A 15,825-nucleotide genomic window follows, 5' to 3' on the forward strand; every position below is an offset into this window, starting at 1 on the left:
GAGGTGGGGATGGCGCCTGAGCTCCGTGCTGAGGAGGGTGGAACCGGAAGAGGAACCTGCCCCTGTAAGAAGGTGAGGGTGGTGGCTCTCGGGGAGCCACTGTGCTTTTGGGGAGTTTTAGGAGTTTTTCTGAAGACACACCCTACAGGGTCTGGGTGCAGGCAGGCTTGAGAGGATGGAACCAGCCACACTGATGGGGTACTGGCAGCCTGTAGTTCGCTGCCACCAGGGACTCCCCACAGTCTCTGTCGGGGTAGCAAACTGCTCAAAAGCAGCTTTCTGTTTTTGTCGATAAACTATTAGAAAACAGCAATGCGCATTCACTTAATATATTTACGGTTGATTAACTGCTACAGTGGGCAAAGTTGAATCGTTGGGACAGATTGTATGGCCTACAAAGCCTACAGTATTTACCGTGTGCCCCTTTATAGGAAAAGCTTGCCAACTCTGTCAATGTGAAGGGTGTCCCTAGAGTTGGTGCACAGCCTGTGTGACATCTTGATAACAGAGGCGTTGAGTCACTCTCCAGGGCCTTGGAAGTGCCACTGTGACCTGCAATCCTGCCACACCTCTGAGTTGCTTGGCCTCGAAAAAGCCAAGAGGCAACTCCTCACCACTGGGGTGTCAGCCTGGGGGGAGGCACATGATCCCTGGGGCTCACCTCAAGCTCAACCAGATGACCAGGGAATGCAGCTGGCTTTTCTTTGGAAAAGAGGGAGTGTCTGATGAAGCACTAAGGAGAGCTTCTGTAAGGTAAAGTCAGTACAGCGGAGGGAAAGGCATATGACAAGCAAAGCTGTCAGCATGGTGATAACAAAAGAGATTGAAAATCAAACCTGGTTCCTTTCCCAGGGAAAGGCCCCTCGGGACAGTCAGGGGCAGAGGCTCTGTTACAAGGTCCTGCTCCCAGAGCCACAGCTATGCAGTTGGAGGCATCACAATCATATAGGTAAATATATAGAAAGTACTATATATATGATGTATTTTGCTTACTGCATTTACACATTACATCACTTTGCAGCTTGCTTTTTTCATCTAACAACCAGTTTGTTATTTTCTATGTTAGGCATCTACCTTATTCTTTCTAACTCATGCAGGATTTCTTTAAATCCTCATGGATATAGAGTTTTAGGTTGTTTACTAATTTTTGGTATTAGAAACCAGGCTGCAGTCCACATCCATGTCATTTATTTTTGTACACTTGGGGGTGTGTGAGGGAGGGAGGGGCACTTATGAAGATACATTTCTAGAAGCAGAAAAAGGGTAGATGCATTTGATCTTCTAAGTTGCAAAACTGACCTCTAAAATGATTCACTTACCTTCCTACAGTGAGAATATGAATCTTTCCTGAGCCACATCACAAGTGTTATTTTTAAAATTGTTCCTAAAATGATTGTCACTCCTTTGTATGTCACTGAAGTTTTGCTCTCCATTTCTCAGATAAATGAAATTGAGCATTGCTTATTTACTGCCTATTTCTACTTCTGTGAATTTCCATGGCTTGGCCATTTCTCTTGGCTTTTTCGCATTTTTACATTGAATTATAGGTGTTTTTTTCCTGATGTAGGGACACTAACTCTTTGTTTTTATGTGAGTGACACATATTTGCAACTTATAAGTTTATTTTCTTGTTTAAAAGATTTAATTTTTTGGAGCAATTTTAGATTCACAGCAAAATTAGGAAGAAAATGAGGCAGGAGAATAGGGTCTGGAGGCAGGTAACCTAAGGGCTTCCTACAACTAAATAAAAGGGAAAAACCCTAATTTTTTACACCAAGTAAATAACTTTGTAACCTCACTTCATCCTCGTCATTTGCATAAGGTATACACCAAGTAACCAATGGAAACCTCTAGAGAGTATTTAAACCCCAGAAAAATCTGTATTCAGGCCCTTGAGCCACTTGCTTAGGCCTGCTCCCACCCTGTGGAGTGTACTTTCGTTTTCAATAAATCTCTGCTTTTGTTGCTTCATTCTTTCCTTGCTTTGTGCGTTTTGTCCAATTTTTTGTTTAAAATGCGGTACACCCTCCACCGGTAACAAAAGTACAGAGATTTCCCATTTACTCCTGTCCCTACACATGTACAGCCCCCCAGTTATCAATATCCCCCCGAGAGTGGTGCATTTATTACAATCCATGAGCCTACACTGACTCGTCCTCATCACTCAAAGTCCATAGTTCAAGGTTCACTCTTGGTGTTCTACGTTCTGTGGATCTGGCCATGTATCCAACATTATAGTGTCATACAGAGTAGTGTTACTGCCCTGAAAATCCTCTGTGCCCTGCCTATTCATCCCTCCGACTGCCCTAGCCCCTGGCAATCTTTTTCCTGTCTCCACAGTTTTGCCTTTTCTGCAATGTCGTATCTTTGGAATCTTGTAATATGCACCCTTTTCAGACTGACTTATTTTAGTGATACACACTTCAGTTTCTTCCACACCTTTTCATGGCTTGATAGCTCATTTCTCTTTAGTACTGAATAATATTTCCATTGTCTGGATATTATTTATTTAGTCACCTACCGAAGGGCATCTTTGGTTGCTTCCAAGTTTTGACAATTATGAACAAAGCTGCTCTAGATATCCATATGAGGGTTTTTGTGGGGATGTAAGTAAATACCAAGGAGTGTGATTGCCAGATTGTGTGGTAAGAGTATATTTAGTTTTGTAAGAAACTGCCAAGCTGTCTTCCTAAGTGGCTGTACCATTTTGCATTCTCTCTAGTTCCTGTTGCTCCACATCCTCCTCCATATTTGGTGATGTCAGTGTTCTCAATTTTGGCCATTCTAATATGTATGTAGTGGTATCTTGTTATTGCGTTATTGTTCTAAATTTGCATTTCCCTGATAACATATAATGTGCAGCTTTTTTTTTTTTTTTCTTGAGACAGAGTTTTACTCTTGTTGCCCAGGCTGGAGTGCAATGGCACGATCTTGGCTCACTGCAACCTCCACCTTCCGGGTTCAAGTGATTCTCCTGCCTCAGCCTCCCGAGTAGCTGTGATGACAGGCATGCACCACCATGCCTGGCTAATTTTATATTTTTAGTAGAGACGGGTTTTTCCATGTTGGACAGGCTGGTCTCGAACTCTTGACCTCAGGTGATCTGCCCGCCTTGACCTCCCAAAGTGCTGGGATTAAAGGCGTGAGCCACAACACCCCTCAGCTGTGCAGCTTCTTTTCACATACTTACTTGCCATTTGTATATCTTCTTTTGTTTGTTAAAGTCTTTGGCCCATTTTTCAATCAGATTGTTTCCTTACTGTTAAATTTAAGCAGGCTTTGTGTATTTTAAGTAACCATCCTTTATCAGATGTGTCTTTGCAAATATTTTCTCCCTCTCCTAGTGTGGTCTTTTGCAGAGCAGAAGGTTTTAATTTTAATTAAGTCCAACTTACCAACTATTTCTTTCATGGACCATGGCTTTGGTGTTGTGTCTAAAAAGTCATAGCCATACCTAGGTCATCTAGGTTTTATCCTATGTTATGGGAGTTTTACAGTTTTGAATTTTACATTTATTTGGATCTGTAATCCATTTTGAGTTAATTTTTGTGAAGAGCATAAGGTCTGTATCTAGATTCATGCTTGTTTGTTTTTGCATGTGGATATCCGGTTGTTCCTGCACTATTTGTTGAAAAGACAATCTTTGCTCCGTTGTAGTGTCTATGCTACTTTGTCAAAGATCAGTTGACTGTATTTATGAAGGTCTATTTCTTACGCTGTCTATTCTGTTCCATTGATCTATTTGTCTCTTCTTTCACCAATACGGCACTATCTTGATTACTGTAGCTTTATAGTTAGTCTTGGAGTTGGGTAGTGTCCATTTTCCAAATTTGTTGTTTTCCTACTATATTGTTGTGTTAGTTGTTCTGGGTCTTTTGCTTCCCTATCTAAACTTTAGAATAAGTTTGTCAATATCCACAACATAACTTGCTGAGATTTTGATTAGAATTGCATTAAATCTATAGGTCAAGTTTTGGAGAACTGACATCTTGATAATATTGAGTCTTTCTGGGGAATATTTACTTATGTCTATTTCTTTAGTTTCTCTTTGATTTCTGTCATCAGGGTTGCAGTTTTCCTCATAAAGATCTTGTATGTATTTTATTAAATTTAAACCTAAGTATCTATTTTTGGAGTGTTAATGTAAATAGTATTTTGTTTTGAATTTCAATTTCCACTTGTTCATTTTATCTCCACTTGTACCTTTTATCTCCTTTTCTTGTCTTACTGCATTAGGTAGGATTTCATGGTTTTTCAACATTATAAAAATTTTTAAACATAAAAACATTTAATTATATAGTAAGAATATATATAAACCCTAGAATCTACAATTAACATTTTTCTCTGTATGCTTTACCACAGATTTCCATCTATTAATCACTCTATTCACCCATCAACTTAGGTTTTTATGTATTTCGGAGTCAACTGCAGCCATAATTATACTTCACTACAAAAGTTTCAGTATGCATGTCATTCACTAGAATTCAGTATTCGCTCATGGTTCTTGTTGACTTTGGGGTAATATTTACATACAGTGAAATGCGTACATCTGAAGTGTATCATTTGATGACTTTTGATAAATGTATCTATCTAGGTAACCTAAACCCTTATCCAAATATAGAACATTATCCCAATCCAGAAATTTTTTTTTTTTTGAGACGAAATCTCGCTCTTGTCCCCTAGGCTGGAGTGCGATGGCACGATCTAGGCTCCAGCAATTCTCCTGCCTCAGCTTCCCAAGTAGTCACCAGCTAATTTTTGCATTTTTAGTAGAGACAGGGTTTCACCATGTTGGCCAGGATGGTCTCAATCTCTTGACCTTGTGATCCACCCGCCTTGGCCTCCCAAAGTGCTGGGATTACAGGCGTGAGCCACCACGCCTGGGCCCCTGGCTAATTTTTGTATTTTTAGTAGAGATGATGTTTCACCATGTTGGTCAGGCTGATCTCGAACTCCTGACCTCAAGTGATCTGCCCACCTTGGCCTCCCGAAGTGCTGGAATTACAGGCGTGAGCCATTGTGCCCGGCTGTGAGATTTTATTCAAGCAAGCAATTAACTTAGTTGATCTCAAACTGCAAACTATTTGAAAGTTCAAATATCAGTTTGGTTGTGCTATGATTTGAATGTATGTGTCCTTCCAAAAATCATGTGTTGGAACTTAAACCCCAAGGTGATGACATTAGGAGGAGGGGCCTTTTGGGAAATGATTAATTCATGAGGGTTCTGCTCTCATGAATGGATTGATGTCCTTATAAAAGAGGCTTTTGAGAATGTTCGCCCTTTTTTGCCCTTCTGCTGGGTGAGGACACAGCACAGAGGGCACCCTCATGGGAGCAGACACTGATCCCTCCCTTACCAGACAGTGAAACTGCCAGTGCCTCATCTTAGACTTCCAGCCTCCAGAACTGTGAGGAATCAATTTCTGTTCTGTATAAATGACCCAGTCTGAGGTATTTTATTATAGCAGCACAAACAGAGTAAGACAGGCTATTTTATCCTAAATTGGGCTGTTTGCAGTTTGCCTTATGTACACGTGTCTTAGGGGTCATCCAGAGGTTTAGACAGAGACTATGCACAGAATTTGGGATTCTGCCTCTCCTGTGGTAGCAGTGGAGCTGTGCTACTCAGATACCCCGCCCCAGGGAACCAGAAGGACCAGCTGCAGAGAACATAATTGACTGACGATCTCAGCTGCCACACGTTTGGATCCACTGTGGGGTTCATGCCAAACTACTGCTGTCATTTCTGCCAGATGTAATATTTCTGTAATGGTGACTTTGAGGACTCTTCATTAGCTGATGTGAGACTTTTTCAGAGGTGCTCTGCCATCTGAAGCCCTTCCAACCCAATCCGTCTCTCTCTCTTTTGCTCATGTCAGACGTGCTTCACCACCCCTGCCTACTCCTATTCGTTTCTCCTCTCTCCTTGGCTACATGGCCTTGTTGCCTAAAAGTTGGTATGTTCATTCTCACAGTGGCATGGAGCTGAATGCCTCTACCATGGCTATATGTTTATGTCACCTGTCCCGAAGATCATTCATAAGTGTGGTGAGCAATTCTCCGAGGGATGGCAGGGAGTCTGGAGCATTAAGGGGCTGGATCTCAGTCTCTAGTACCCACCCCAATAGTCAGATCTCCTCAGAAGGCCTTGTGGCTTCAGGAACGCATGCACACCTCCCCCCTGTGCCATGCTGGCCCTGTAGAAGCCTTTACTCGGACACTGAGCTGCTGGCCTTCCACACTGGAAGCACCTTCCAGAGACATGGGAGACCCTGATGACATGATTCCGAAGCCAGGGGCTGGAGGGCTGGGAGTTGGGCATGTGAGCATGGGGAGAATGGGTCACCATGCCCAGGCTCAGAGCGGGCTCTGCTACTTGGGCCTGGGGAAAGAGAATGCATTTTTATTTATTTTATTTTATTTATTTATTTATTAACTATTTGAGACAGAGTCTCGCTCTATTGCCCAGGTTGGAGTGCAGCAGTGTGATATCCACTCTCTGCAACCTCTGTCTCCCAGGTTCATGCAATTCTCCTGCCTCAGCCTCCTGAGTAGCTGGGATTACAGGTACCTGCTACCATGCCCGGCTAATTTTTGTATTTTCAGTAGAGATGGGGTTTCACCATGTTGGCCAGGCTGGTCTCAAATTCTGACCTCAAATGATCCACCCACCTTGGCCTCCCAAAGTGCTGGGATTACAGGCGTGAGCCACCGTGCCCAGCCCATTTTTATTTTTTATGTCATGTTAAGAACGCTGCCTCAGGAAAAAATAAACCCCCAGCTCCCAAGACAATGCCTAATATCCATTAGCTAGGTACCCTTCCAGGAGGAAAAAGAGGGAACACCTGAGTGCTGGTGCCTTATGCCAGCCCCAGGGCACAGACATAAATAAAGTGGGTTTTCTGTCCTTCCAGGGGCTCCTGTCCCAAGGGAGAGACCACAGAGGGGGCAACAACAGAGGTTCTGACAAATCGGGGGGAGAGACAGGAACCAAGGATGCCTTCCCAGAAGTGGTGGCATTTGGGATGTGTTCCAAAGAGAGTAGACACTGCTTGAGGGAAAAAGCACCTTCTATCCAGACTTGGGTGGGGAGGCTTTTGCCTTGATAAAATCACGGTGACTATGACTTTCTCTTGGTGTGGGAGATGGCAATGAGCTGTTTGGGGTGATTGGAACATAGCACATGGAACAAGACCCATTTTAAATGAACCACTTTATTTTTATGGCAACCAATTCTTAATTCATTCAACAATAATTGAATTGGGTACCTACTATGTGCAAGGAATTGGACTAAGCACAAATAGAACAGAAAATAATCATCCCATGTCTCCAACAAGAACAGACATCTATCAGTGGTCGTGATTTGCTGTTGCTGCTTGGTGTGGAAATGCTGAGCTGGGTGTGGACAGGACGCTGTGCAGTCCTGCTCTGTGTAGAATGGGTCCCTATGGTGTTTACACTTTGATCAATCTATGCAGTTCCCCAAAGATCAAAGAATAAACGGAAAGGTGCTGGCCTCGGAGGAAGAGATGTGACTGCCAAGAGGCCTGGCCAGAGAGCCTGCCAGGCAGGCTGGAGTCCAGCTGGCTGGGGCAGCTGGCCTTCCCACAGTGAGACTGGCAGTGTGCTCAGATGGCCACACTGTTTGGAATCCGGTCAGGGGACAAGTAGTAATATGGCAGCTGCTTCTTCTTGTTGCGCTCAGCAATCACGCTGACAATGGCCTCGAGGTTCTTGCGGAATCGGGCCATGGCCTCCTTCACAGGCTTCTCGATAAAATGCTCTTCTGGGTACATGCCCAGGAACAGCTGAGGGCCCAGACATGGACACACACATAGGTCAATCCACTACCTATGTAAACTGACAGGCCTGTCTCATCCCAAGGGGCCAACCACCCTTTCGGAGATGAGGGAGGGAGCATCTATTCACCTCCCCTTATTCACCCTCTGCTGCCTGACAAGAGGGCCTCGGGAAAGCAAGTGTCATCGCCTCCAACCTGCTTCCCTAAGGAGGCTCCAGAGCTGGGGCTTCATGGATAGGTGGGAAAATAACTGCCTGCTGCCAGGTGGTTACAAGATGATGCAGATGAAGCTGGAGGGTGCTGGTGGTTGCAGCCATCGTATCCTGCTCTCTCCGGCCACCCCTACGCAGCACTCCCACCTCCCATCAGGGGCGCTGGGGCCAGCACTGGCCTCTCCAGCCCAGGAAGGCAGAAGGCAGGCCAGGGAGCCTGAAGGGGTGGCTGCCCTGTTGGGATGTTGTGCTTATTTGCATGCTCACACAGATGTCTGAGGGGTAGAGCTAGACATCATTTAAAAAAAATACTGTATTGGATTAAGATCACAAAGCTTCTGAGCTGGAAACGTCCAAGAAACATAGGCTATTGATAATGGGATTTTGAATTTAGTTTGTGGAGGGCAATTCAGTCTCAATATTCTTTGACCAAGGAATTTGTCTGCTAGGAATGTGTGCGGTCATACTGAACACATGTGCAAAGCCACACAAACAAGGATGTCCAGTGAAGGACCAACACATTAGCCAGGAACAACTCAGACGCCCAGCAGTCTGGAGCCAGTTGGACTGGTCCCGCAATTCTATGCAGTACTGAGCTGCCACCAAGACACACCGGATTTGGTTGTTAGGTTAAATGAGATGCACGTGTCCGGAATGAATCCAGGAAATTCTTGGTCATTCCCTCTGGAGTACCAGGGTAAAACACATGTGCAAGAGCTTTGTCAATAGCTGGGGGGAGGGGGCATCACACACGACCCTCTGGTGACAGTGAGCAGAGGCTGGCTGTGTGCTCTCCTGCCCTGCCCACCCTGAGCTCTGTCCAGGCTCAGGCCGGGGGACCTGGTGGCGGCTGCAGCCTCCCGGGCCCTTCCAGCTTGGAAGTCAGGATTCCTTTGCTCCAAGTGAGCCTTGAGGCCCAGGTCACAAAGCCCTGAGGCTGAGGAATCGGTTAACCTGGGGTGACCTGGGGCTGTGCCCCGCCCTGCCCAGCCTCACCTCGTTTTCCTGGAACTGGCTTAGCGCCCACACTGCACCCAGATGCCAGCAGGAGCGGCCGCGGTCGGGCAGCGTGTCCACGATCTGCTCAATGGTCACCACGCCCTTGGCAGTGGGCGGCGGGGCTCGCATGGTTGGGGGCGCATTGGGGATCCAGGAGCACCAGTCGTACTGCGGAGACGACCGCCAGCGAGCGTGGGCACCCCTGAAGCCCTGCTGCCCAGTTGCGCCCGAGGCCCCGTCCTCCCCGTGCCCCCAACTCCAGCGGGCCCTGCAGTCCGTCCATCCTCTTTCCCCGCGGCCAGCGCCCTTGGCTGAGCGGGCAGAATCCATCCTGCAAGTCCCATGCCAGGCCCCGAGGCTGCCCGAGGGTGCGGTACGCGTGCAGAACCGGGGCGGGGGAGGAGGCAGCGGCCTTGGGGAGGGAGCCCTGCCCAGCGGGCCCGGCCCCGCCTACCTGGCCGAAGTTGACCGCGGCGTGCTGGGCGGAGGCGGTGAAGATCACCACGGTCAGGTACTCCGACAGCTGCTCCCGGCTCTTGACCGACTTGGGGAAGCCTAGGGCGGAACCACCAGCGGGTTGAGGCCCAGTCCCTGGGGACCCCAGGGCCCGGCGCCCACCCCGTGCCCGGATTCCCAGCCCCTAGGCCGGAGGGCCCCCTGGGCAGGACACCCTGGAGGGGTGGCGGCTGGGCCAGCGCTGCCGACTGCGGGGGAGCCCTGTCCGGAGACGTCCCGGAGGCCCTACCTGAGGACTTGCGACCACGCATGCCGTACACGTAGACGTCGTTCACGAAGTCCTGCAGCTCCGGGTCCTCCTCCACCACCTGGTCGCTCTCGTAGTAGATGTCCACCACCTCGGCCGTGAACCTGGTTCAGGGGGCGCAGCCGGGGTGGGCGACCCAGCCAGGTCTGCGGAGCGGTGCCCGGCGGCAACCCCCTCACGGACGCTGGGACTCCCCCACCCCTTCCCCATTCAGCGCTAGCCGCGGAGGGGCCAGGCCCGCCCCAGGCAGTCAGGCAGGGGTCCCGGCTCCTCCCCCAGGACCACCGCCCCGCGGGCGCTCACGTCTTGATGGCTTCCCACACCAGGAGCCCGTCGTCCCGGTAGAAGTAGTAGGGGATGTCCTCTTTGCTCTCCATGCCCCGGGCCTTGATGGCCTCGGGAAAGCACAGGGAGGCGTAGGTCAGGTCCTTCATGGCCCTCTGCACCATCTGCACGTGCCCACCGCCCCCTGTGGCGTTGGCCTGAAGTGGGAGGTAGAGTGCCCTGAGCGGGTGGCTCCTCCCACAGCTGTCCAGACCCAACCCTGAGGAAATGTGCCAGGGGAGGCGAGGAGGCCAAGCAGGCAGAGGGGCAAACCCTTGTCCTGTGAGATGAGGGAGGGATGTTTAATGCAGAGAATGACAAGGGCAGCTGGGTGGAGAGGTGATAGGGAGGAGCCTTCCGCCCAATCCAATGCAAGGGACAGAACCGTGGGGCTGCAGAGTGCAGGAGGGAAGGGTGCGCTCCCAGCCACAGGAGGGCAGCAGGCGTGGGCAGGTGTGGGGGGGACCCCAGCACCAGCGGGCCTGGGCTGTGAAGTCTGCTCTAGTGCTGAGCCCAGGACCCTCAGTCATTGCTCTCAGTGACCCCCAGTTTCCAGGCCCCATGCAACTCTGTTGAAGGCCTGTTGTGTGCTCAGGTGGAGGCTGGAGAGAACCACAAGGAGGGATCCTGGTCCCCATCCCGGCTGCTGAGTGATGCAGACACACTCACAAGCTCACTGGCACATACGTGTGTACACGTGCACACACACACATGCAAATAAACCCAGGGGGCTGGGCTGTCGGTGCCATAGAAGTTTTGAAGAAGGACTTGGGTGCTGGGGTGCCAGAGATTGGTCCACGGTGGGCATTCAGCCAAAGCAGGACCAACCAGAGCTGCCCCCCAGCACTTTCTGTTTGGATGCAGCTGGGAGATAATGGCCACATGGGAACCTGAGGTGGAGCTACTATGATGAGCTCCTGTGCCCTCTCCCATGGGGGCCTGTCTGCAGCAGGAGAGTGTGATGCCAACACAGGTGAAAGAGAGAGAAACAGGGAGCCAGTGTGCATGCACCCTGGGGCACTGCTTGAGTCCCTGGATCCATTTGTGGCTGAGGCCCCAGCCCCTCTATTGTGTCCAGGTATTTGAGATAAGGCATGTCTTGTCCAGCTGCAGCTGGTTTGAGTTGGGTTTTGTCATTTGCAACCCAAACAGTGTCTCAACTTCAGTGGTCATCTGGCCTGGTCACTAATGGGCTGGGGAAAGGAGGAAGGTTGGGGCAAGGGCCCATGTGAGAGTCCAAGCTTGGTAAGGCTACAGGCGGCTCAAAGCGAAGTGGGGTGCTACCTGAGGGATGCGAGGGCTGGGCAGGGCCTGGAGTCCCCAATGCAGGAGACAGTGGGTTGGGAGGGTTGGGACCCGGGAAGCAGAGTGCTGGGGAGATCCAGGTCAGGGTGGCAGGGGTGCAGTAGATTAAGAGGCAGACACAGGTTCCTGGTGTGTAGGAGGTCAGGGGGCCATAAGGAGTGTGTTCCAGAGCGGAGTCTACAGCTAGGCCCCAGAGGCTGGGAGAGGGGAGGGGTGGGAGGAGGGGACCGGGAGCCGTCAGCGAGAGGGAAGACCTGGTGGTGCGCCTGGAGGAGTGCTCCTGGCTGAATGGCAGGGGCTGGAGACATCAGGAGGATGCTGGAGCCAGTGCTCTGAGCAGACTCCAGCCTTCACCCTTCCAGGCCTCCTGAAAGGGCATCTAGATCTCAGGGAGTGAAGGCAGCCAGGCTGGGCTCTTCCAGGCAACAAGTAGGGTAGGAGGGCACCCACCTTGTCAAAGAGGCCATACTCGCAGATGAGCTGCTCACGGGCCTTGGTGTTGATTGCGATGGTGAATCTCACGTGTGCCACCAGCAGCTGGGGAGGGGAGAGGAGGAGGCCTCAGAGGGGGCCCAGCCAGGTGACCTGGTGCCCCAGGTACCCACAGCTCCCCCACCCAGGCCTGCCCTATAGGATGATGCTGGGTGCAGGGAGGAAGTGAAGGCTGGGTGCTGATCTTTCTGCTGAATAAGTGCTGGAGGCCTGCAACCCTCTGATGCTTACTAAGCACGATAATGATTCAGAGCGTCCTGGCCAGCACTTGTACAATGCTTACCTCTTTGCTCCCTGAGTTCACTGTCTTAATCCTGACCATCATTCTGTAAGGCAGCTGTACTATTTGACCTGTTTTACTGGTGAGGAAACTGAGGCATACAGGGGTACTTTTAGCTTGCAGTCACCCCAGCAGCCAATGCTGGTAGGATTCAGGAACAGGGAAGGAGAGTGATGGCAGGGGCAGCCATCAGCATCAGCCGAGGATCACCATGACCTCATTTGCCTTTTCGAACTCTACTGGCTGGCCAGCGAGGCCCCTGTGTCAGGCCCATGCCCCAGCTGCATGTCCTGGGGAACAGCAGGCTCCTAGCTGTTTTCTTCCTTTGGGGGCAATACTGACTCTGAGAACATCTCTCCAGGGCTCCCTTTCTGCCACCCACTCCCAGCCACAGGTCCCCCTGTGGGATGTCAGCGATCCCTCCCACTCCACATCTCAGATGCCCTCCCATAGCAGGTGGGGCAGTAGCTAGCTGTACCTTGAAAATGGGGTGCACAGCAGGCAGCTGGCGGTACATCGCAATGCCAAAAACCTCAGACACCAGATGTGTTCGCAGAAGGTGGGTGATGGTCTGGTGGACGTGGAAGTCACTGGAACGCACCCAGATTTTGGCCAAAAGCCAGTCGTATTTTGCATCCGAAGGCAGGAAAATAGGGTTCTCGTCTCCCGGGATTTGGCTGAGCTGATACATTGGGGGAAAGGAAACACAATGCTGTATTTCACTTCAGATTATAGTTGTTGGAGAACTTCACCTCTTGGGAAGTTCCAGAAGTATCTGAATTTTTTAACAGTGACTTTGCAATCAGAAGAGCCTGGAGGGGGTAAAGGGCCCTGGGGTGGTATTTCCTGTCCCAGCCATATTACTTACAACCTGCAAGACTCTGGATGACATACTGGGCTTTCTAAGCTCCGGCTTCAGCATCTGTTATGTGGGGACAGTGATCACTCGGCTCACAGTTACTGTGGGAATAGCCTCAGGAGCTGGCAGCATGGAAGGAGCAGGCAGGCCGAAGGCCCAGCAGCAGAGTGGGGGGATCCCTGTCCCCCTCTTCCCTCCTTGCCCTGCTCCCTCTTCTACTGCCTCTCCTTGGTCTCCCATACTTTCCTCCCTCTCCTCTTCCCTGAAATGCTGGTGCTCCCCAGGGTCTGCCCTGGTGCTCCTGTCTTCTTTTCTTGCCCTAAGTCAGCTCCTTCTGTCTAAAGGCTTGGGGCCCTCCTGGTACTAAGCCTCCCAGATCAGGGTCTGCAGCTTGAGCTCTGCCTGGAGGCCACACCTGTGGCCAGGGGCCTTCTGTAGCAGAGGCTGGACCTGTCTTCCCTTTCCAGTTTCCACTCCGCACTGGGACAAGGTGAGTTTTTTTCTTTTCCAAAATGCAAATCATGTCATGTTAACTGCCTCCTCAATCAGCTCTTAATGCCAGAAAATAAAATCCCCAAGCTCTGTGGGGACCTGGTTGCTGATGCCTCTGTACACAGCCTCACCTTCGCGCCCCCACACCAGCACTCAGTCCCAGGTCCTTCCACGCCAGCAGCCCCATGTGTTGCCCCCTTACTGAGAGCCCAGCACAGCCTCAGCACCTGACAGTGAGCTCTCACGGGAGCCTGCAGCAGGTGCTGGCATTGCCCATTTTTAGATGAAGACATGGGGTAGTGGAGGGGTTGACAGAAAGAATGAGGTGGGTGGCAGGGCTGTAGCCAAGAGCGGCCAGGAAGGGGCGTGGCCAGACTTTAGGTGCTAGGAAAGACCAGTGTCACTGCAGCACAGTGGCCATGGCTGGGGAGGGAGAACTGTCCCAGAGCACACAGCTGTGTCACTTGCTATAAGTATTGTGGAAGGTGGGGTCCTTGGGCATCTCTCCCTGGAAAACAGTGCTGTCCGATAGACATATAATGCTACGCCACACATGGAATTGTATATATTCAGGAAGCCATATTAATAAAAGTAAAAGGAAACAGGTGAAATGTAGGTTAATAATATAATTTTATTTTACCCAGTATATCCAGAATATTATTACTTCAACAAGAAACCAATCTAAAACTATTAAATGAGATATTTCACATTCCCCACCTCCTTATTCTAAGTCTTAAAAATCAGGTGTGAACTTTGCACTTGCAGCAGGTTTTGGTTTGGATGAGCCAAATCCCAAGTGCTCCAGAGCCCTGGTGGCCAGTGGCTCCACCCTGGTCAGACAGACCCCAGTAGCCTCAGCACTCCCTGAGGACCAAGGAAGGAGGAGGGAGGAGGGAGAGCAGAGTGTGACTTGCACATTAGGCGTGCCTGTCTGTTTATACTTGAGATTAATTGGCTGCTTTAAATATCAGACAGTTTCACATAAAAATTTGAATGACCTGGTTTTCTTGAAAAATTAGAAGGTCTCAGAACTCTGCACTCAGGTTCTCACAGAACTACGCTCTTGTCCCTTTTACACAGTCCCAGCTCTCAGGGCCCCCACTGCCACACCCATTTGCATGAGCTGCATGGGCCACTGATACCTGATCTGTGCCCTAGAATGCTGGGCTGCCCGGCATGCTCTGAGACACTCTCTGACATGTCCCCACATGCTCTGACGTGTTCCTGATGACTCTGGGACACTGACATGTTCCTGACATCCTCTGGGGCCGAGGAGCCCCCCTGCTGTGTGCTAGGGGCTTTACCCATGCTATCTCACTTAATCCTCACTTTGACCCTGCAAGGCAGGTATTCCTTGCTGTACCCATTTTACATGGGGGGAAACTGAGGCTCCAACTGGTTTAGCAGCTCTCCCAAGTCACACAGTAGGTAAAGAGCTGAGCCGGCAACATGATATTGAACAGGCAAAAATCGGAAGCATTCCCCCTAAAAACTGGAACAAGACAAGGATGTCCACTCTCACCCCTCCTATTCAATAGAGTACTGGAAGTCCTAGTCAGAGCAATTAGGCAAGAGAAAGAAATAAAAGGCATCCAAACGAAAAAAAAAAAAAGAGGAAGTCAAATTATCTTTGTTCACCCATGATATGATTCTATACCTAGAAAACCCTGACGATTCCTCCAAAAGACTCCTAGATTTGATAAACAACTTCAGTAAAGTCTCAATGTTATAAGTAAAATGCTTGTTTAGAAACAGAATGCTTGTTCCTCGGTACTGCAAGGAAAAATCAGCATTTAGACAAAAAGTTTTTTAGCAAGCCAATTTTACTTTCTGCAGAAAGGGTGCTCCTCGCAGATGGAACAATGGCAAGAGCACACCTGAATAATGGAGAGAAGCAATTTTTATTCCTTACGCAGCTTGTTCCTGCTACTGTGTCCTGTCTCCATTGGCTGGAGCCAAACCTCACAGTCTAAACTAAAACCCGACTGGCTAATAACTTAAAACTTTTCTAAATAGGTAAAAGCAATGGAAAGACAAAGGAAAAGAGGAAGTTGCTTATGAAAGGACTTAGAAAAGTAATAACATTCCCAAATAAGGAAGGGGCATAGGCTGCAAGCTGGGACATGCCTGTGAGCATGCCCAGCACAATTATCTTGGTTAAAGTAAAAGGACATAGAATGTACTCATTCCCTTATATCTAACAGCTACATATGATAGGGCTTGACAAAAAGTTATTAGCACAAAGCAAAAAGGCTTAAAAAAAGTTAGTCTTTAGAAAAAAACTATTATTTCTAACAC

The 15,825-nt window shown here is 49.5% G+C and overlaps 1 protein-coding gene and 1 long non-coding RNA gene across 5 annotated transcripts in view; one reads left to right on the plus strand and one right to left on the minus strand.

Annotated features, from left to right (window-relative positions):
• Nucleotides 1–671: 671 nt before the first annotated feature.
• Nucleotides 672–8,729, plus strand: LOC116461156 (uncharacterized). Its single transcript, XR_004245995.1, has 3 exons — nt 672–753; nt 853–949; nt 8,463–8,729. It is a non-coding gene; the product is annotated as an uncharacterized LOC116461156 (long non-coding RNA).
• The window catches only part of ALOX5 (arachidonate 5-lipoxygenase), a 76,359-nt gene continuing 67,732 nt past the window's right edge, over nt 7,199–15,825 (minus strand). For 2 of the 4 annotated variants that reach the window (XM_058435793.1, XM_058435794.1), the window contains 7 exons: nt 12,655–12,858; nt 11,855–11,941; nt 10,079–10,257; nt 9,758–9,879; nt 9,467–9,567; nt 9,010–9,180; nt 7,202–7,808 (listed from right to left, as the gene is read on the minus strand). In XM_058435793.1, coding sequence (XP_058291776.1) covers nt 7,629–7,808; nt 9,010–9,180; nt 9,467–9,567; nt 9,758–9,879; nt 10,079–10,257; nt 11,855–11,941; nt 12,655–12,858 — 1,044 coding nt within the window. In that variant the 3' untranslated portion in view covers nt 7,202–7,628. Of the gene's footprint in view, nt 7,809–9,009; nt 9,181–9,466; nt 9,568–9,757; nt 9,880–10,078; nt 10,258–11,854; nt 11,942–12,654; nt 12,859–15,825 lie in introns of all 4 variants that reach the window. The other 2 variants (XM_058435792.1, XM_032142624.2) reach the window with 2 other exon arrangements.

Source organism: Hylobates moloch, unplaced genomic scaffold, assembly GCF_009828535.3.
Source record: "Hylobates moloch isolate HMO894 unplaced genomic scaffold, HMol_V3 SCAFFOLD_3, whole genome shotgun sequence".
Lineage (NCBI taxonomy): Eukaryota > Metazoa > Chordata > Mammalia > Primates > Hylobatidae > Hylobates > Hylobates moloch.